The 22,633-nt window shown below is 45.4% G+C and overlaps 1 protein-coding gene across 3 annotated transcripts; it reads right to left on the reverse strand.

The window, feature by feature from the left end:
• Nucleotides 1-261: 261 nt before the first annotated feature.
• LOC139571197 (hormone-sensitive lipase-like) lies at nucleotides 262-12,376 on the reverse strand. 3 transcript variants are annotated; one of them, XM_071393822.1, is made up of 12 exons: nucleotides 12,279-12,376; nucleotides 9,552-9,631; nucleotides 8,827-9,076; nucleotides 5,292-5,576; nucleotides 4,923-5,013; nucleotides 4,585-4,730; nucleotides 2,898-3,083; nucleotides 2,599-2,754; nucleotides 2,282-2,426; nucleotides 1,909-2,136; nucleotides 1,234-1,616; nucleotides 262-806 (listed from the first exon to the last, which is right to left on the reverse strand). In XM_071393822.1, the coding sequence occupies exons 3-12, from the start codon at nucleotides 9,064-9,066 to the stop codon at nucleotides 585-587; spliced, it is 2,082 nt and encodes a 693-aa protein (XP_071249923.1). In that variant the 5' UTR covers nucleotides 9,067-9,076; nucleotides 9,552-9,631; nucleotides 12,279-12,376; the 3' UTR covers nucleotides 262-584. The 3 variants fall into 3 exon arrangements, with proteins under 3 accessions (XP_071249923.1, XP_071249925.1, XP_071249924.1); XM_071393824.1 differs by lacking the exon at nucleotides 12,279-12,376 and adding an exon at nucleotides 11,749-11,877; XM_071393823.1 differs by lacking the exon at nucleotides 12,279-12,376 and adding an exon at nucleotides 10,919-11,051.
• Between the last annotated feature and the right edge of the window lie 10,257 nt (nucleotides 12,377-22,633).

The following is a 22,633-nucleotide window of genomic DNA, read 5'->3' on the forward strand; positions in this document are numbered from 1 at the left end:
ACCAGTGCATGTGTGTGCAGTTGGGTATACAGGACATCCCAGCATTGTGTTATTGTTGTCTGAGGCTCACAGGGATGGGACGGTTTACCCCATGATCCTGAGGTGAAGGTGTCTAGCGTGTCGTCTTTTCTGCCACAGGGAGAGACAGACACGATTGTTAAGCCCACACAAAGCCCCTCGCTAAAGCCACAGCCTCCCAGGAGACTCAACGTCTCTCTCGCCCTCTGACACTCAGTGTTTAATTATTATTTTTGTTCAGTATTGTTCAAACCTTAAGCAATATGACATTTAATTGATTACAAATGACATGACCCTTTCCTGGATTAAAAAAACACTAAACTGTGTACATTGACATCTCCCTCAGCAGATGCTCTTTAACCAGTAACTTCAAATATCACTCATAATTAGAAAATGTTTTCCTCAATAAAGCAGCTATCAGTCAGTGCTAGTAAGAAAAGTGCAAGTGTTAGTGCAATAAAGGGTGTTATCTTTCACTTTCCAGTTTCGTGAGGATAACAACTAGTTTTCCCCTTGGTTTTATTAGGCAGCTGGTCAGCCCCATTATTTTTCCTTTCAAACATTGGTCACTTGCGAATACAGGAAGGCAGAGTTTTCTGCTGGAAGACCTCTCTGATTCGCTCTACGCAGATGTCGGAGGCCACCTTTATCTCCTCTGCGAATCCCGATAGGCTAAGGAAGCCATGTGGGAGGTCCTCCACCACCCTCAGGGTCACTGGTTGGCCCATATTCTGCAGTTTCCTGGCAAACATCACAGAGTCATCCAACAAGGCATCCAGTGCAGAGGCCTGTGGGGACAGACAGAGGAGTAAAAACTACAGAGTACTCAGAGATTAAAGTGGAAAGACCATCAATTGTGGAGTGAGTTAGAGAGACCAGTGAACAAGGACAAAATAGGTCTGCTGCAGTAAAACGTGTCTTGTTTTTTCTTTCTTTATCTTTTCCATCCCTCTCAACCTACAAACCAGTCTTCCTAAATCAGCATTTCCCTAACTCGGTCCTTGGGACCACAAGGGGTGCACGTTTTGGTTTTTGCCCTAACACTTCACAGCTGATTCAAATGATCTAAACTTGATGATTAGTTGATTATTTGAATCGGCTGTGTAGTGCTAGGGCAAAAGCCAAAACGTGCACCCCTTGTGTCTCGAGGACTGAGTTTGGAAAACCCTGTCTTAAATGCATTGACTCTCCACCTCCCCATCCCTCCTTTCTCACCACTAAGTGTACAGGTGGTAGTCCACGCAGTAGGTCATCAGAGGCTAGCAGGGGTGACACAAACGGGTTCTTGACGGTGGGACAGCTAGGCGTCTGGATTACAGACAAGCGCTCGGAGCGCAGGGGCTCAAAGCCTTCTGGGTAGTCCCTGGGGCCCGAGGAGGAGTCGGATGAAGATGGCAACACTGATCTCTGGTGGGCCTCGTTGTCCAAGGACCTCCGGTGTGATGATGACCATGACCCTAGGACCTCTGTGGGAATGAAGGACTGGATCCATTTGGACGCCCCATGTGAGAGGTCACTGATCAGCGAGGCTGTGTCTCTACCTAGAGTGCTCAACGTGCTGATCCCCTCTGTAGGCTGAACCGTCTCAGAGTCTACACCTGGAGGGAGTGAAAAAGAGAAAGACAAGGTCATTTGGAAAAAAGGAGAAATAAAGTAATTGAACTTTTCCTATTGAAAAACAATACCACACATAAATACAGTAACGTACTGATAGCTACTTTGAGGAAAAATGTACTTTTTATGCCTGTGATATGTGGTTGTCCCACCTAGCTATTTAACTCTGCTAAATGACAAATGTATTTTAAAAAGTAAAATAAGACTGGAGTGTGACTTTAACCACCTTTTACATAACCTTTGACTAATACCCTCTCATGCCTTTCACTTCCTTACCTGTGTAGGCGTTGATACACTTGGAGAGCACCCCTAAGGGCAGCAGTAGGTCAAAGCTGGTGAGAAGGCGGGAGGGCGAGGCTTCAATGGTGAGCAGGGTAGCAGGATATGCAGCCATAATACCATCAGGGATGCGCACACCGCAGGCAATGGCCCTCATGGACACAGTGATGCAAAGGTTCCCCCCAGCACTGTCCCCAGCCAGACACACACGCTCAGCAGTGGAGCCTAGGGCAGAGGAACAGACCAATCAGTACCAGCGGGTCTGACAGACGTTTTGTTGCAATACTGCAATAAAATATGTACCAATATGATTGACCCGAGGGTCCTCTGTTGAAACCATTTCCTTTGGCTCTAACACAATGACACTGACCCAAAAGATGGCAGTTCTTGAGGGCCCAACAGTAGGCGTAGAAGCACTCCTCCAGGGCTCTGGGAAAGGGGGCCTCAGGAGCCAAGGAGTAATCCACAGACAGGATGGGGACATTCAGATCCTTGGACCAGCTCTTCAGATAGTTCTGGGAGATGGAGATGTGACAGGAAAATTAAACAGCAAGGTTAAACAATATGAAAGTATTCATGGTATGTGCTGAGCCCCAAGCTCCACTTAATTACTGTGAAACTAGGGTTTGGGTTTAGCATAAGTCATTTCAGGCGACACACCACTACCACTATCCCAGGCCTATGTACCTCATGGGATTTGGAGGTCTGGGACACGAAGCCTCCTCCATGGAAGTGGATCAACAGCCAGGGGGAGGGAGGACGCTTCTGGGCACCAAATGGTACTAAAGACAGGGAAATGGGTGGAGCTTCTGTACGAGCAAAGGCTAGCAGCTCTTTACTGTCCTGAAGAAAGAGAGAGGGTAAGATGTATGCATCATAACTGAACCCTTTTTACAGTAATATGATTGATAAAACAGTGTAGACCTGTGATGAAATCAGATAATAAGCACAAGGTAATAAGCACAAGGTAAGAGCTGAGTTTTCACCTGTCCTTCTCGAAGCTCATAGGAGATGAGGCGCATGTTGACAGGTCCAGGGCCCCAGTGGGCCACTGGCGGGGACACAGGGGTAGAAAGACGGGGGTCTGAGACCAGGGGGAGGAGTAGCGGTTCAGGGGGTATGGTCAGGGTGAGGTTCACCTGCACTAGGGTAGAGGTTAAACTGGCAAAGCCCTGTGGAATGGATGGACAAAAAAGATGGAGGACATTGCAAACAGTCATAAAAGGAAACAAACAGGAAGATGGAGTGAGCAAGGAGAGACTGAGTAAGTAGGAGAAACACTGCTCCCCCTCCGTAGAGTGGTGTGATGAATCACACTTGGTCCTCAATACCAATAAGACCAACGAGATGTGCAAAGACTTCAGGAAGCATACAACACCTACCTCTGCAACATCTATCAGAGGTCAGAACATAGAGATTGTAGAGGAATACAAATACCTGGGTGTCCTCTTGGATAATAAGCTTCAGTGGAGTAAATGTACAGACCTGATCTACAAAAAGAGTCTGTATTTTCTCAAAAAGCTGTGATCTTTTAATGTTAATTGTACTACACTGACTCTGTTTTACAAATCTTTCATTGAGAGTATTTTAACTTTTTGTATTGTTTGTTGGTTTGGCAATGCCACTGTCAGCCAGAGAAATATCCTGAGAAGGATTATCACCACAGCAAGCAAGGTACTTGGAGTCAAACAGACAGGCCTGGATGAGATCTTTAAGGTCAGGGCCCTCCGCAAGGGTCACAAAATCATTTTAGACCCAAGCCACCCCCTGTACCCGGACTTTGAACTACTCCCCTCTGTCCGCAGGTATAGGGCACCCTTCGGCAGGAAAAACAGAACTAGACAATAACTTGTGCCAGGTGTGATATCCCTCCTAAATAGCTTGGGTTCAATCAATCAATCAATTTTATTTTATATAGCCCTTCGTACATCAGCTAATATCTCGAAGTGCTGTACAGACACCCAGCCTAAAACCCCAAACAGCTAGTAATGCAGGTGTAGAAGCACGGTGGCTAGGAAAAACTCCCTAGAAAGGCCAAAACCTAGGAAGAAACCTAGAGAGGAACCAGGCTATGAGGGGTGGCCAGTCCTCTTCTGGCTGTGCCGGGTGGAGATTATAACAGAACTATGCCAAGATGTTCAAAAATGTTCATAAGTGACAAGCATGGTCAAATGTTAATGTTAAGGTTAATGTTCCTATCGACCCAGTGAGGCCAGCAGGCTAATGTTCCTATCGACCCAGTGAGGCCAGCAGGCTAATGTTCCTATCGACCCAGTGAGGCCAGCAGGCTAATGTTCCTATCGACCCAGTGAGGCCAGCAGGCTAATGTTCCTATTGACCCAGTAAGGACAGCAGGCTAGTCTCTTTTTATTGGTATGTAACTGTTATGAAAGTTGTATTGTCAATTTGTTCTGTATTTAAACGCCACTTTAAACATGTACATGACACTGCAACAAAATTTCCCCATGGGGACAATAAAGTAAAGATCTGCTAAATGTAAAAATATTCTGCAGATGCTCTTATCAAGAGCGACTTACCTTAAGATGAATGGACTACCTGTATCTAGGTAAGACAACCACAGTCATAGTTTAAACTTTTCCTCAGTAAAGCCGCTATCAGCAAAGTCAGTGCTAGTAAGAAAAGTCTAATTAGTTAAGAGCCTCCTCCCCTCACCGATACAAGCTCTGATTCGGTGAGGTTCCAGAAGGACTTCCAGAACTTCATGTCCAAGTTCTGGGTGATCCGCTCATATTCTTCTCCTCTCAGCTCTGGATCGATGACATACTTCCCAGAGGTAAGGAGGGAGAATGCTGCCATGCCTGAGGAATATGGAGGAGAGCAAATGGGAAGTCAGTATAGCACTGCACACTATGCACTAACTTTGTAAAATGCCAAAGGATTACCACAAATCTTGCAATAGGCCCAACAAGGTAGATAATCAGTCAGTTGTTATGACACCTAACATGTATAGTTTTACAACTTGATACAGCCCAAAGAATTCAGAGACTGACCTAACCCGGAATGCTGTTTTTCGTAGCTCTCTCCAAACGAGACCATGCTTATGATTAATGACTGCAGGATCGGACGAAGGGAAGATGAGAACTGGGGAAGCAGAGGGGGAAAAATATTTCAGAATCTATTCATTTACACATACCCGGAATTTGACTTAGTGAATAGTTACTGCCAGCAATAAACAATGTACAGACAGAATACAGACAGTAAGTCAACATACAGGATATACAATATAAACATAGTGAACATAAAACTCTGGAGAAAAGCTGATTTACAGTGAGGATATACAATTTACAGAGGGAATATATCTCTAGTACCCCCGGTTGAGACCCACTGCTCTATAGCATCTCCCCCTGGTGGTGACTGACCTGAAAGCCCAGGCAGCGGCCGTAGAAGCAGGCCTTGTGCATGGAAGCATACTCCCTCACCAACCACCTGCTCAGCTCTCCGTCCTGCTCTCCGTACAGCTGCCCGGGACTGTTGTCGTGGAGCATTCCCTGGGCAATGTAGAGGAGGGCCCGTAGCTGACACAGGACACTGCCATAGGCTTCCATCTCTGAGGCGTTGTGGTCGGCCCTGAAGAAGGCCCTGTGGCAGTTAGCGGCAATGTAGCGGCCGTTGTGGATGATGTGCAGAAGGCAAGACTGCAACACCTGTGAAATTAGATTATATTTTGTTGGCTCCGAAATATGAATACAAAGATGTAAAATATACATTTGTTTTAATAATCGAAGGAGCACCATCACTCCCTCCCAGGGCCGGCCCTCCCATTATGCAAGATTCGGCCAACGCCTATGGCGGCACTTGAATTTGGGGCAGCATTTTGACAATTGGCTGCCGCCCTCTGGGCGCCCCTGATCGGCTGCTACACTGCCCGCGGTACCCCATTCCCACTTTTCCCGAAGTTCACTCCCACTATCCTTGGTAGCTATGGTGATGTTTGTGATTATCCAATTGTGAAACATTGAATCTGCCAGTTATTATTTTCATTTTTATGTTTGTGTGTGACGAAGACAATTAGTGATTAAGGCAGTAGCCTAACCTAGCCTGTTAACTTTGGCTAGCTACTACTAGTGGATATTATTTTAGCTAAAAGTCATCTATAGAGATTTAAAACAATTTTCTACCATGTCTAAGAAACAAAATCTAATCAGGAAGCAAATATAAAAAATAAAAAAAAGAGAAAAGAGGCACAATCTCGAAACCAAAGAAATTTGCTGGTGAAATTTATCAGCGTGCAGCAATGTCCATCAGCCGTTGGGGAGAATGACAAGCCTACGAGGACAGGCCATTTATTCGCTGAGAACGACAAGCCCCCGTTCGCTGATTCTAGCAGCGAAGAGGGCAACCCGGATGCGTCCAAGCCATGCACTTCCACCGATGATGGCAGCTCTCTGGCTGGACAAGTACAGGTGGTCGCACCAGGCCTAGCCACACCTCCAAACAATGCCGGCGAAGATCCTACTATTTTTGACCCAGACTCGTCGCTCCCCGTCCCAGATGACAGTGGTGGTGCTGCTGCTGAATCCGACTCCCAGACAAAAAAAACAAAAGATCCCGGTGAGTGGCCAAAATATATAAATGGATCTTTACAGGATGCTAGTGCAGGCTGGGCCACATCAGGATAAGGAGGGGAATTTCCCAAGAAATGAGGGGCAACGAAAGTTTTCGGTGGCCCACTACAATAGGAGGATGGAGAACGGGGAGAGAGTGGAGAGACCAAGGCTTGTCTATTCTAACAAAAACGATGCAGCCTTCTCTGTTTTTGCTGCAAACTTTTTTCACACGAGTGCAAATCTGTGCTGGTCAGGGATGGAATCAGGGACTGGAAGAATCTGTGCCACCTCCTCAGCTCGCACGAGAAGTCGCATGACCACTTAGATAGTTTCTAGAGGTGGAAGGAGCTGGAGATCAGGCTGGGGTCCAATCAAACTCAGACGATTTGATTTCAGAACCATGGACAGCTACCATGGGAAAACATCGCTACCATGGACAGCTACCAAGAGAAAACATCGCTGACTGCAATGCAGCACCACAGCAGAGGAAAGAGGCCACTAGGTGGAAATGAAATAAATTCGATATGTAAATAAACAAAATTCATTAAGGCTAGGTCATTGACATAAAGCTTATTTTACACTGCTCCGAGGCCTGTCATGCATTTATGAAAGCACTTGTTTCCAAAGCTCAAATGATCTTACTCTGTTTTACAGTTCTACAGGAATATAAAAATATGTTAAATGTTATATACATTTTATTTTAATTGTAATTGGAACAATTATGGGGTCGTGCCATGTGTGATAACAGGTGGGATATTATTAATAAGAAACTCGTTTTCCGGTCTCCCGAGTAGCACTGCATCACAGTGCTAGCTGTGCCACTAGAGATTCTGGGTTCGAGTCCAGGCTCTGTCGCAGCCGGCTGTGACCGGGAGACCCGTGGGGCGGCGCACAATTGACCCAGCGTCGTCTGGGTTAGGTGAGGGTTTGGCCGGCAGGGATGTCCTTGTCCCATCGCACACTAGCGACTCCTGTGGCGGGCGCAGTGCACGCTAACACGGTCGCCAGGTGTACAGCGTTTCCTCCGACACATTGGTGCGGCTGGCTTCCGGGTTAAGTGGGCATTGTGTCAAGAAGCAGTGCGGCTTGGTTGGGTTGTTTCGGAGGACGCACGGCTCTTGACCTTCGCCTCTCCCGAGTCCGTACGGGAGTTGCAGCGATGAGACAAGACTGTAACTACCAATTGGACACCACAAAATTGGGGAGAAAACGAGGTAGAATAAAATTTAAATAAATATTAATAATTTAAAAATTTAACTTATTTTCCTCCTATATGTAGTAGGTTGCATAGTGATAGCAACATTGTAACTCTTCGATGCAGGGGTTAAAGTAACATTCCCTTCTGCCTGGTAAGGGACCTTCTATATGTGCACGCGCGCACCAACATTTTCTATGGGCCTAAACATGTATAATTGGAGATTATTTCTTAATCTTCCAAAAAATAAGTGGTAAGCCTACCTGTTTGACAGACACAATTATCCTATCCATAGATGTTGGTATAGCCAAATACTACAATACTGTCGCATGCACTGATTAAATACCTCCGTGTATGGGAAGGGCTTGGTGTGTTTAACTAAAACCAGGGCTCGAATTGAGTGAGGGTATCACATATCCTTTTTGCCATTTTCTTTAACTAAGGGTATCTATTGTTTGCTTTACATTTTGAAATAAATACATAAAATGTTTCCAGATTATATCAAGCGTTCTATAACAATGCTTAACTCTGTAATGCCTTATGGTGGAAACAAGCTCTGAAATGCCTGTGAAAGAAGTGACTCTGATCCATATGGGGATGTATTGATTCCTCTCCATGACAATCTGAAGCTAAACTGCAGCCTATAATATTCGAGGAGATCAAAAAAATTGACTTTGCTATTCTGTCTTTTCTCTTTCTGAAAAGACAAGATGTTTGTTTAAACCCAGGCAGCTTTTAGGGAAGCACTTATGTTGTTGGGTTATACAACGGACTAGTAGCCAGCAGTTGAAGCTTACAGTTTTCTGCGTCAGTAGAGCCTATTTCTGGGTGGAAAGGTAACTTTTGAAAGTGCCATGCTTAGATTCTATAGGATGTCTAAGATATAATCATTTTTGTCTGGCCTAGGGCGGCAGAACATCCAGGGTATTGGTGATTTTATCAATGTAATGAGATTGAAAATATTAGGCTGTTATTGACATTGAACTGATTATATAGCCTAATAACCAGATGTGCTAAAATTTGTAGCATAGGGGCGGCAGATTATGGTCTCGCCTACGGCGGCAGAAGGTCCAGGGCCGGCCCTGCTCCGTCCTATTTTCCCTCTGTGGCAAGAGAATGAGAGGCAATCACAGAGTGATAATTCTACCCTACCTTGATCAGTGTGCGATACCCATTCCCAGGGGTATCGGAGTCAAAGTCATAGTGGTGGTAGACTGCAGTGATGCCAGAAACCACAGGTTCCAGGGCACGACCATGGTCCTGAATCCTTCTCATGCATGTCACCAAGCGCCTGGACACGTCGCCATATGGAAAGTCAGGAGGCCCAGACAGAGCAGTGATGTTTTCCTCACACACCGCCTCCAAGGATGTGAACACAGCTATCCAATCCATACCTGAGACACTAGAGAACACACATACAGAAATATAAACCCAACCTAGACCAAAAACATGATTTTTATTTCTGAATAATCATACTATATCTGAGCTTTGAAAGTTTAAATAAGGAGATATAAAAATCATTACATCTGACTAACCTCCTTAAAATGACTGCTTTGGTTGTGTGTGCCAAAGGTCAAAGATTAAAAGATGCAACTTGCACAGGACTCCTCTTACAAACTGACTTAGCAAAACAAATTGGCTTTTGACATTTATCAAAATGTACACTAAATATTGTCCTAAATCCTTAATTTATAGGCCTAGTCAATAGAAGAGTAGGCTACTAAGAATCAACAAATCAAACCAACCTTGTTCCGGTATATATATGACTGACAAGTTATGTAGGTTATATGCTTGTACGCCAGATATGTAATAACCATGTTTCCATTACAGGTTAACGTTAGCTTATACAAAACGTTGAAATTGATTTTTCAACTAACCTGCTCTTGCGACAACGTCTTCGTTCTCGATTCAGGGAAAGGGTGCCTTATAAAATGTCCGTGTCCAGTTGCAGGGGATTCTACAAAAAAACAGAAAATACATATTTTTTATTAAAATCATGTTTTGTACGTCACGAGGAGGTTCCTAGCCATTGTAGGGTGTGTTCGTAAATTCAATCTGGAATGCCAGAGGTGCGCTCTGGGGACGCTCAAATCGGGGAGTAGGGTTTATACGAGCGTTCTGACCTCACAACGGCAGTCAAGCATCCACGCTAACTGGCTAACGTTGGCTAGCTACTTCCAGACACACTAGCAGAGCTGGTTAGGCTGTTTTCATGTTATCCAGAGCGCTGGTAACTGGCACTGTGCTGCTGGCAACAATTTAAATGCGCGTTTTTGCCGACACAGGCCATATTCAACGGGTGTTGAGCGTTCGTAAATTCATCAGTTATTCTTCGCTATGGCACACTCAGACGAGTGTCCTCTGAAAACGGTGTAGATGGCCAGAGTAAATTTACGAACGCACCCTTTGCTGCCCCGCATCTAGCATTTTCCAGCATCTTTGCAGGAACTAGTCGTTTCTATGCGACGCGGCCACGTTTAGACGTAGTTGACAGCGCGTCAGACAGTGCGACCAAAACAAAGATCGACACACATGCAAAAGGTATGTCACTCGAAACAAAACATGGATTTAAAATTTTAAAAAGTGTTATTACACAAGCATGAAGATCTTGTGCTAGAGAGGGGAGGGGGGCAATGGGGTGTTCATGCAGGAACCCCGGAATTGCGGGTTGCAGTTGAACACTTGTGCATCAGACAGGGTTCTGGAGAACGGAACAGCCGTCATCGGTGCATCCTTTGACCCACGAGTCCAGACGTACTGATCATAGCCCAAGTTACTAATGCATAGCGAACGTCCTCTCTGTGTGGTGTTTAGGGAAACGTATGTTAGCCGTCATATTCAGCCGTTGTAGGAAATATGTATCGTTAAAACACTACACGACTTACGGACGTGCTCCCAAATATTTCATTTCGTCCATCCTCAACCCCAGGACGTGGGTGCTCAAATATTACGATGATTCCCTAGTTGATCATACCCTGCGTTTCTCGGTTGTCGTAGGGGGAAAAAATCCGACACACATACAGTGAGCTGCTTTATTAGTGTGCACATTATGTGCAGAAATATTTGTTTTAAAGAGACGGAGGCCCAGAATATAGACTTAATATGCGATAATTGCATTATCTTATTGGTTTTTGTCATGGTAGGGAAGCAGATGTAATATTGGTACAGTTCGTTTTGCACTTGAAACGGTCTAAAACAACAAATCCACTAAACCGGGGCACCGGGCCATGTAAAACGAACTCACCCATTGAAAAGGCATTGGGTTCTCTTCACAGTTCCACCAATCTGTCTTCTATCACCGCAGTCCGCATGGTGCTGTTAATTTCCTCTTCGCCATACAACAATATGCACGACCAACATTTACTGACAGGTGTCTGGAGAACGGAACAGCCATATTCGGTGCGTCCTTCACCCGCTCAAACTACCAGATTCCCGGAGTACTGATCCTAGCCCAAGTTCATAGGAATTCACCCCGATCATGAAAATGTATGTATGCCCGGCATAAACTAAACTCCATGGCTATCGGGAAACTGGGCCCTGTTCAATGTCTATTAATGCATTCTTAAACTTCCTTCGTTTCCCCGAGTGGCCCAGCGGTCTAAGGCACTGCATATCAATGCTAAATGAGTCACTACAAACCCTGGTTCGATTCCAGGCTCTATCACAACCGGCAGTGATTGGGAGTCGCATAGGGCGGCGCACAATTGGCACAGCGCCGTCCGGGTTAAGGTTTGGTCGGGGTAGGCCGTCATTGTAAATTAGCATTTTTTCTTAACTGACTTGCCTAGTTAAATAAAGATTAAATTTAAAAAAGCAGGTCACCTTTCATCTAATTACTCAAGACTCCCCAGCTCTCAGAACCGAACCAGCTGCTTGATGACGTCACCACACATCGACAAAAACAACACCACTCTAAACTGACCAAATCCACTCTTCCCAATATATAAACTTTAACTGGGACACTGGTAGCCGCGATATCATCTTTCCCGACGGTAACCACATGTAAATCCACATAGTTTAAAAAAATTGCACTTTCAAACACGACATAGAACTTTGGAAAAAAGTATAACCTACCCAAGCTTCAGCACTGCCAAGTTGAAACAAAAATGGGAATCAGCTGGTGCTTGACTGATGGACTTTAAAATCCCCCCAAAATGAATTAACCCCAGAACACTTCTATTGAAGATTATCCGGGAGAATAAAGAAAAAGGAGCAATCGGTTGCGGCGTAAATCTGATCGATTTGTTGACGGGAGAAACACATTTAATCAGAGGCTCTGATTAAGGCGATTCATACCGAAACGTAAGCAAATATTGTTTGTCCCGTCAATACATCTGTCAGATTTACGCAAACAGTGTTATTACATTTTTTTTCTTCTCCCGGATAGTCACCAGTTGAAGTGTCCTAGTGTACGTAAAAAAAATTTCTACGACATTGAATTTGGCCGCCCAAGACTGGCAAAAATTGTGACGGACGAACGACAATTAAACAAGTGACTTCAAACGAACACTTGCAATAAACGTGCGACCTATGTTTACGAGAAAAGTTAGTGTACAGTATGATCAAATATGGAAAGCCTTGTATTGTACAGCCTACAAACTTACCAACACGCATCCTCTATTCTTCAGCTGACAGTTTCTGTTTCGCCCCACCGATTGGGGTGCGTTCAATTCGCTTAAAAAAAATAATATTTGGTTTCTTCTTCTATGGTATAATGGCCGTCCGCAAACACGTTTAAGGTGCATGCCTGCCGCCACCTACTGTGCTGGAGTGTGCGATGGATCATGGTTTGTGTAATTCTGTACTACAAAAATCCATATTAACTTCTAACAAACCCTCCCCGTCCCCAAAACACATCAAACTTTTGCTCTGTAATGTTGAGACAATCCATCCTTAGGATTACTTGCCAGGTCGCAATTGTAAATGAGAACGTGTTCTCAATTTGCCTACCTGGTTAAATAAAGGTTAAATAAATAAAAATAAATAAAAAAAATTAAAAAAATTGTGGCCAGTAACATTTTATTTAACCAGGTAAGTTGACTAAGAACACATTCTCATTTACAGCAACGACCTGGGGAATAGTTACAGGGGAGAGGAGGGGGATGAATGAGCCAATTGGAAGCTGGGGATGATTAGGTGGCCATGATGGTATGAAGGCCAGATTGGGAAATTTAGCCAGGACACCAGGGTTAACACCCTACTCTTACAATAAGTGCCATGGGATCTTTAGTAACCAGAGAGTAAGGACACCCGTTTAACGTCCCATCCAAAAGACAGCACCCTACACAAGGCAATGTCCCCAATCACTGCCATGGGGCATTGGGATATTTGTTTTAGACCAGAGGAAAGGGTGCCTCCTACTGGCCCTACAACACCACTTCCAGCAGCATCTAGTCTCCCATCCAGGGACTGACCAGGACCAACTAGCTTCAGAAGCAAGCCAGCAGTAGGATGCAGAGTGGTATGCTGCTACATTCTGTTAACATCTGTTGCCACTAATAACTCTGTTGCCATATCCACAATAATCTTCAACATGGCATTTCTGCTTTTCACAATCCGAGTCATGTTGATAACCTTTCCAATGAAGTCAATTTTATTTACTATCAAAGGGTCCTTTGACCAGACCCGGCGCCAGGATAAAGTGGTGGCAGGATAAAGTGGCTAAGGGGGCGGCAGGATAAAGTGGCTAAGGGGGCGGCAGGATAAAGTGGCTAAGGGGGCGGCAGGATAAAGTGGCTAAGGGGGCGGCAGGATAAAGTGGCTAAGGGGGCGGCAGGATAAAGTGGCTAAGGGGGCGGCAGGATAAAGTGGCTAAGGGGGCGGCAGGATAAAGTGGCTAAGGGGGCGGCAGGATAAAGTGGCTAAGGGGGCGGCAGGATAAAGTGGCTAAGGGGGCGGCAGGATAAAGTGGCTAAGGGGGCGGCAGGATAAAGTGGCTAAGGGGGCGGCAGGATAAAGTGGCTAAGGGGGCGGCAGGATAAAGTGGCTAAGGGGGCGGCAGGATAAAGTGGCTAAGGGGGCGGCAGGATAAAGTGGCTAAGGGGGCGGCAGGATAAAGTGGCTAAGGGGGCGGCAGGATAAAGTGGCTAAGGGGGCGGCAGGATAAAGTGGCTAAGGGGGCGGCAGGATAAAGTGGCTAAGGGGGCGGCAGGATAAAGTGGCTAAGGGGGCGGCAGGATAAAGTGGCTAAGGGAGCGGCAGGATAAAGTGGCTAAGGGGGCGGCAGGATAAAGTGGCTAAGGGGGCGGCAGGATAAAGTGGCTAAGGGGGCGGCAGGATAAAGTGGCTAAGGGGGCGGCAGGATAAAGTGGCTAAGGGGGCGGCAGGATAAAGTGGCTAAGGGGGCGGCAGGATAAAGTGGCTAAGGGGCCGGCAGGATAAAGTGGCTAAGGGAGCGGCAGGATAAAGTGGCTAAGGGGGCGGCAGGATAAAGTGGCTAAGGGGGCGGCAGGATAAAGTGGCTAAGGGGGCGGCAGGATAAAGTGGCTAAGGGGGCGGCAGGATAAAGTGGCTAAGGGGGCGGCAGGATAAAGTGGCTAAGGGAGCGGCAGGATAAAGTGGCTAAGGGAGCGGCAGGATAAAGCGAGGGGACAGTTGAAATCGGCAAAGGGGCACAATTTTGAGGGGTTCTTGCATTGGAATTATATTGAATTCTGCTTATATCAAGCTATATCACAATAAACAAAGTTAAAATGCAGAGACTGAGATCATTGAGTGCTTTTGAAGTGACAGTCAGGTTGGTGCGAAATATGTAGCCTGTCACCGCTGCGCTGTATCAGCACAATGGACATCGCCCTATACATTAAAGCAAGGCCGTTTTGGTAATGAATATAGGCTACAAGATATAGTAGATAGGTGAATTACCCTACTGCAAACAGCCTATGTGAATTCAGCCTTACACACAGCTGTCTTGCCAAAATAATGCTAACTAAATGCTGTAAGTAGTAGCCTAGTTATTCATGTATGGAAACAAAAATACTGAATAGCATTTTGGCTTAGAATACCAAATGAATGAATGAGAACAAAACAGCGGTACCAAGTACAGTAGTAGGCCGAGTAAACTAAAAATCAGATCAATCAAGGCATGAAACAATCTATATGTAGGCTAGTTACATTAACAGTCAACAAACACATTAAACAAAAGGCTAATGGAGATCCAAATAACCAAAACACAGCCTACTACAGTGCAATGCAGCCATGCACAGCTGTCTTGCCAAATAAATAGTCCTATAACAAGTTGTGATATGGCACAAAACACTTCTGACAATCAAATTCGACCCACGTAATCAATTAAGCAATGCCAACCTACCTTAAACACATTTCCAATATGTACGGTTCCATTTACAACCACGAAAACCAATAGGCTACCAAGAAAACCATAATAGAATGTATCGATTTCTATGATGAAACTTACCGATATGTACTGTAGCTATACTCAGGGGCATCATTTGGGTTCTTGCATTGGAATTATATTGAATGCTGCTTATATCACGCTATACCACAAACATAAAAGTTAAAATGCTTCTGACCAAAAAGTTACAAGTTGGCACGAAATCTTCGCAATGCTCTATCAGCACCATAGACAGCGCCCTACACACTAAAGCAAGATTCTTTATGATAAACAACCAGCTAGATTGTTTCTTACCCTTCAGAACAGTTGAAGCCTCCTTGATGCTCTGTGGAACTTCCTGAGGAATCGATCATTCCATTCTCCCCAAAATCAAATGCCAGTTGGATTAGTTGAGCTATCCTCGGGTGTAGTATGCTTCTTCTGTGCTGACTGAACAGGTTTGTCAAAGTGGAAAATGAGTTTTAGCATGCAGCTTCCTCAGTGACAATCTCACCAATGAGCCCTAGGATTTCATTTTGAATATTGTGTGACATGTATGTGGCACTGTGGGGTATGGTGCTAAACCCCTTGGCAAGTTCCTTGTCTTTTCGGAAAGTGTATTCCATCAGACAAGAAAAGTCCACTGCCCCCCTCCCCCATTGACTCTATCGTGTCCAATGTCCCCCTCAGTGGTTGCTGGTTTGAAACAAGTAACTCAATAATGTCCACAATCGCCGACACATACATGTGATTTCTTGCCAGCTACCCATCATTAAAAAGTGTTTCGACAAGGGATACAAAATGCAGCATTTGCAGTAACCGAGTACTCCAGCCACTCTCTTCCTCTGAACCAATTGCTATTAAATTAAAGTTTTTGGACAGGAAACCTGGGACTAGGGTAGGATTTTAGAGGCTGGCTCCTCTGTTCCAAGATCATAAGGAACAGCCATAGGTGGAGGGGGCTGTGCAGCCATTATCCTGGCAGCACTTGTGGAAGAGGGTGAAGGCTCTGCACGCGGAACTAGCTAGAGCTCAGCAGCATCATTGCTGCTGGGCTTTGTGACAGCCTCAGTGGTTTGATCCTGCTGCTACTCAATGCTCTTCTTTGGCTTTGTTTGGGTACTTTGGCGAGGCCAATTTCTGATATCCATCATGGCAGTGGCAGATTAGCTGGTTCCTGCTAGCTAAATAGGCTAAGGCTAATAACACTAACACTTTTTACTGCTAGCTAAGAAGCTAGCTCTGTAGTGGTGTGGGGCGTGAGGCAGAGTTGAGTGAAGCAGCTCTAATGGTAAAATTGACCCCGCCCAAAATCAAATATTACAGCCCAAAATCAAATATTATAGGCAGAGGCGTATGTTGTTATTCACTTCGCCTACCACAGAGAACCGTTTCCCCCCCGCTTTTTATGGAAGACCAAAGGAGCCATACCTAACAGCCCCAGTGGCTTTCAAATCAAATCAAATTTTATTAGTCACATACACATGGTTAGCAGATGTTAATGCGAGTGTAGCGAAATGCTTGTGCTTCTAGTTCCGACAATGCAGTAATAACCAACAAGTAATCTAACCTAACAATTCCACAACTACTACCTTATACACACACACAAGTGTAAAGGGATAAAGAATATGTACATAAAGATATATGAATGAGTGGTGGTACAGAACGGCATGGCAAGATGCAGTAGATGGTATAGAGTACGGTATATACATATGAGATGAGTACTGTAGGGTATGTAAACATAAAGTGGCATAGTTTAAAGTGGCTAGTGGTACATGTATTACATAAAGATGGCAAGATGCAGTAGATGATATAGAGTACAGTATATACATATGAGATGGGTAATGTAGGGTATGTAAACATTATATTAAGTGGCATTGTTTAAAGTGGCTAGTGGTACATTTTTACATAATTTCCATCAATTCCCATTTTTAAAGTGGCTGGAGTTGAGTCAGTATGTTGGCAGCGGCCGCTAAATGTTAGTGGTGGCTGTTTAACAGTCTGATGGCCTTGAGATAGAAGCTGTTTTTCAGTCTCTCGGTCCCTGCTTTGATGCACCTGTACTGACCTCGCCTTCTGGATGATAGCGGGGTGAACAGGCAGTGGCTTGGGTGGTTGTTGTCCTTGATGATCTTTATGGCCTTCCTGTGACATCGGGTGGTGTAGGTGTCCTGGAGGGCAGGTAGTTTGCCCCCGGTGATGCGTTCTGCAGACCTCACTACCCTCTGGAGAGCCTTACGGTTGTGGGCGGAGCAGTTGCCGTACCAGGCGGTGATACAGCCCGACAGGATGCTCTCGATTGTGCATCTGTAGAAGTTTGTGAGTGCTTTTGGTGACAAGCCGAATTTCTTCAGCCTCCTGAGGTTGAAGAGGCGCTGCTGCGCCTTCTTCACAACGCTGTCTGTGTGGGTGGACCAATTCAGTTTGTCCGTGATGTGTACACCGAGGAACTTAAAACTTTCCACCTTCTCCACTACTGACCCGTCGATGTGGATAGGGGGGTGCTCCCTCTGCTGTTTCCTGAAGTCCACAATCATCTCCTTTGTTTTGTTGACGTTGAGTGTGAGGTTATTTTCCTGACACCACACTCCGAGGGCCCTCACCTCCTCCCTGTAGGCCGTCTCGTCGTTGTTGGTAATCAAGCCTACCACTGTAGTGTCATCCGCAAACTTGATGATTGAGTTGGAGGCGTGCATGGCCACGCAGTCGTGGGTGAACAGGGAGTACAGGAGAGGGCTCAGAACGCACCCTTGTGGGGCCCCAGTGTTGAGGATCAGCGGGGTGGAGATGTTACCTACCCTCACCACCTGGGGGCGGCCCGTCAGGAAGTCCAGGACCCAGTTGCACAGGGCGGGGTCGAGACCCAGGGTCTCGAGCTTGATGACGAGTTTGGAGGGTACTATGGTGTTAAATGCTGAGCTGTAATCGATGAACAGCATTCTCACATGGGTATTCCTCTTGTCCAGATGGGTTAGGGCAGTGTGCAGTGTGGTTGCGATTGCGTCGTCTGTGGACCTATTGGGTCGGTAAGCAAATTGGAGTGGGTCTAGGGTGTCCGGTAGGGTGGAGGTGATATGGTCCTTGACTAGTCTCTCAAAGCACTTCATGATGACGGAAGTGAGTGCTACGGGGCGGTAGTCGTTTAGCTCAGTTACCTTAGCTTTCTTGGGAACAGGAACAATGGTGGCCCTCTTGAAGCATGTGGGAACAGCAGACTGGGATAAGGATTGATTGAATATGTCCGTAAACACACCAGCCAGCTGGTCTGCGCATGCTCTGAGGACGCGGCTGGGAATGCCGTCTGGGCCTGCAGCCTTGCGAGGGTTAACACGTTTAAATGTTTTACTCACCTCGGCTGCAGTGAAGGAGAGCCCGCAGGTTTTGGTAGGGGGCCGTGTCAGTGGCACTGTATTGTCCTCAAAGCGGGCAAAAAAGTTGTTTAGCCTGTCTGGGAGCAAGACATCCTGGTCCGCGACGGGGCTGGTTTTCTTTTTGTAATCCGTGATTGACTGTAGACCCTGCCACATACCTCTTGTGTCTGAGCTGTTGAATTGCGACTCGATTTTGTCTCTGTACTGGGACTTAGCCTGTTTGATTGCCTTGCGGAGAGAATAGCTACACTGTTTGTATTCGGTCATGCTTCCGGTCACCTTGCCCTGGTTAAAAGCAGTGGTTCGCGCTTTCAGTTTCACGCGAATGCTGCCGTCAATCCACGGTTTCTGGTTTGGGAATGTTTTAATCGTTGCTGTGGGTACGACATCGTCAATGCACTTCCTAATGAACTCGCTCACCGAATCAGCATATTCGTCAATATTGTTGTTGGACGCAATGCGGAACATATTCCAATCCGCGTGATCGAAGCAGTCTTGAAGCGTGGATTCAGATTGGTCGGACCAGCGTTGAACAGACCTGAGCGCGGGAGCTTGTTGTTTGAGTTTCTGTTTGTAGGCTGGAATCAACAAAATGGAGTCGTGGTCAGCTTTTCCGAAAGGGGGGCGGGGGAGGGCCTTATATACGTCGCGGAAATTAGTATAACAATGATCTAGGGTTTTTCCAGCCCTGGTAGCACAATCGATATGCTGATAGAATTTAGGGAGTTTTGTTTTTAGATTAGCCTTGTTAAAATCCCCAGCTACGATGAATGCAGCCTCAGGGTGTGTGGTTTCCAGTTTACAAAGAGTCAGATAAAGTTCGTTCAGGGCCATCGATGTGTCTGCTTGGGGGGGAATATATACGGCTGTGATTATGATTGAAGAGAATTCCCTTGGTAGATAATGCGGTCGACATTTGATTGTGAGGAGTTCTAGATCAGGTGAACAGAATGACTTGAGTTCCTGTGTGTTGTTATGATGATCACACCACGTCTCGTTAATCATAAGGCATACCCCCCCGCCCCTCTTCTTACCGGAAAGATGTTTGTTTCTGTCGGCGCGATGCATGAAGAAACCAGCTGGCTGCATCGACTCCGTTAGCGTCTCTTGAGTTAGCCATGTTTCCGTGAAGCAGAGCACGTTGCAATCCCTGATGTCTCTCTGGAATGCTACCCGTGCTCGGATTTCGTCAACCTTATTGTCAAGAGACTGGACATTGGCGAGTAGTATGCTAGGGAGTGGAGCGCGATGTGCCCGTCTCCGAAGCCTGACCACGAGACCGCCTCGTTTGCCCCTTTTTCGGCGTCGCACAGGGTCGCCGGCTGGGATCAGATCCATTGTATTGGGTGGAAGGCAAAACACTGGATCCGTTTCGGGAAAGTCATATTCCTGGTAGGAACGATGATGAGTTGACGTTAATCGTATATTCAGTAGTTCCTCCCGACTGTATGTAATGAAACCTAAGATTACCTGGGGTACCGATGTAAGAAATAACACATAAAAAAACAAAATACTGCATATTTTCCAAGGAACGCGAAGCGAGGCGGCCATCTCTTTTCGGCGCCGGAAGTTGGAAAGCCCCCCTTCACATACCCTGGCGTGCTCTGTCCATTGTACTGACACAGCGCAGCGGAGATACAGATTTTGCGCCAACCTGTCACTCAATTTCTTACTTTTTTGCTATTTTTATAGTTGGACATAAAACTGAAACTGAGGGGGCAAAGGTTTCAAGTTAGGGGGCTAAGCACCCTTTAACCCCCTTGTGGAGCCGGGTATGCCTTTGACACAGCACATTTATGGGAGCAAGACTTCTGAACAGGTTTCAAAACCATGTCAGGACTAGTGGAAATATCATTCTCCTGGCAGAAGGGGCCTCATTAATAAATCATGCATAAGTACAAAAATAGACCCCAAAACATGCGTGTGCCAGTTTTCATGCGAAAGTGGGCATTTACAAAAACTGAACTTGACGTGAAAATGTGCTCACCTTCCCGTAAACTTTAGACCATGTGTACGCACAACTTCTAGTGGTTGAAGTATTGCATTGCAAGCAGATTAGTAATTTGTGCACATGGGGGATATGATGGACAAGCTTATTCATAACAATAAACAGATTAATAACAAGATGCAATCTTTTTTTTATCCCCAATTTGACTAGGTAAATTGACTGAGAACACTTCCCATTTACAGCAACGACCTGGGGAATAGTTACAGGGGAGAGGAGGGGGGATTAATGAGCCAATTGGAAGCTGGGGATGATTAGGTGGCTATGATGGTATGATGGCCAGATTGGGAATTTAGCCAGGACACAGGGTTAAAACCCCTACTCTTACGATAAGCGCCATGGAATCTTTAGTGACCAGAGTCAGGACACCTGTTTAACGTCCCCTCCAAAAGACGTACCCTACAGAGGGTAATGTCCCAAATCACTGCCCTGGGGCTTTGGGCTCTTTTTTTTAGACCAGAGGAAAGAGCCTGCTACTGCATTTCAATAAACAGGTGTGGCTTCTTAAACGGTTAATTTGTGGAATTTCTTTCCTTCTAAATGCGTTTGAGCCATCAGTTGTGTTGTGACAAGGTAGGGGTGGTATACAGAAGATAGCTCTATTTGGTAAAAACCAAGTCCATATTATGGCAAGAACAGCTCAAATAAGCAGAGAGAAACGACAGTCCATCAGTGCTTTAAGACATGAAGGTCAGTCAATACGGAACATTTCAAGAACTTTGAAAGTTTCTTCAAGTGCAGTCGCAAAAACCATCAAGCGCTTTGATGAAACTGGCTCTCATGAGGACCGCCACAGGAATGGAAGACCCATATTTACCTCTGCTGCAGAGGATAAGTTCATTAGAGTTACCAGCCTCAGAAATTGCAGCCCAAATAAATACTTCAGAGTTCAAGTAACAGACACATCTCAACATCAACTGTTCAGAGGAGACTGTGTGAATCAGACCTTCATGGTCGAATTGTTGCAAAGAAACCACTACTAAAGGACACCAATAAGAAGAAGAGGCTTGCTTGGGCCAAGAAACACGAGCAATGAAAATTAGACCGGTGGAAATTTGTCCAAACAGGTGATTTTTGGTTCCAACCGCTGTCTTTGTGAGACGCGGTGTGGGTGAACGGATGATCTTCCGCAAGTGTATTTCCCACTGTGAAGCATGGAGGAGGAGGTGTGATGGTGTGGGGGTGCCTTGCTGGTGACACTGTCAGTGATTTATTTAGAATTCAAGGCACACTTAACCAGCATGGCTACCACAGAATTCTGCAGCAATACGCCATCCCATCTGGTTTGGGCTTAGTGGGACTATTTGTTTTTCAACAGGACAATGACCCAACACACCTCCAGGCTGTGTAAGGGCTATTTTACCAAGGAGAGTGATGGAGTGCTGCATCAGATGACCTGGCCTCCACAATCCCCTGACCTCAACCGAATTGAGATGGTTTGGGATGAGTCGGACTGTAGAGTGACGGAAAAGCAGCCAACAAGTGCTCAGCATATGTGGGAACTCCTTCAAGACTGTTGGAAAAGCATTCCAGGAAGCTGGTTGAGAGAATGCCAAGAGCGTGCAAAGGTGTCATCAAGGCAAAGGGTGGCTACTTTGAAGAATCTAAAATATATTTTGTTTTGCTTAACACCTTTTTGGTTACTACATAATTACATGTGTTATTTCATAGTTTTGATGTCTTCACCATTATTCTACAATGTAGAAAATAGTAAAAATAAAAACTCTTGAATGAGTAGGTGTTTTAAAACTTTTGACCAGTATGTAAATGTGATAGCAGTTTATTTTTTGATACATTTCCAACAATTTCTAAAAACCTGCTTTTTCTTTGTCATTATGGGGTATTGTGAGTAGATTGATGAGGGAAAAAACTATTTAATACATTTTAGAATAAGGCTGTAACAAAATGTGGAAAAAGTCAAGGGGTCTGAATACATCCTGAATGCACTGTAAATAAAAAAATACATAGAAAAATCTGCATCTCTGCCCAGCCTGGCAAGAGTAGCTCTAAGGGTGTTAAGCTTCTCCAGTGGCTCTGCAAGAATGGAGAGGATATTCTCCGCTGCTGTCCTGCTCTCCAGGCACCATCGCATGAGCCTGAAGCCACAGACTCTGGCCAAACTCGTGTTTCTAAAAATGAATTAAAACGCACTGTAGACTGAGCCTAATAAGGCATGTTTCCTTTAATTTGTATTTAATTCTAAGTAAGTCCCAGCCTATATGCGCAATTTATAGACTATGATTTAATACAACG

This window comes from Salvelinus alpinus, chromosome 3, assembly GCF_045679555.1.
Source record: "Salvelinus alpinus chromosome 3, SLU_Salpinus.1, whole genome shotgun sequence".
Lineage (NCBI taxonomy): Eukaryota > Metazoa > Chordata > Actinopteri > Salmoniformes > Salmonidae > Salvelinus > Salvelinus alpinus.

Coding starts and splice junctions, on each gene's coding strand:
- LOC139571197 (XM_071393822.1), bottom strand. CDS start 9,066: ATGGATTGGATAGCTGTGTTCACATCCTTGGAGGCGGTGTGTGAGGAA. Junction 5,577..8,826: donor GGTATCGCACACTGATCAAG/GTAGGGTAGAAT, acceptor CTAATTTCACAG/GTGTTGCAGTCTTGCCTTCT. Junction 2,137..2,281: donor CAAGAACTGCCATCTTTTGG/GTCAGTGTCATT, acceptor CCTCTGCCCTAG/GCTCCACTGCTGAGCGTGTG.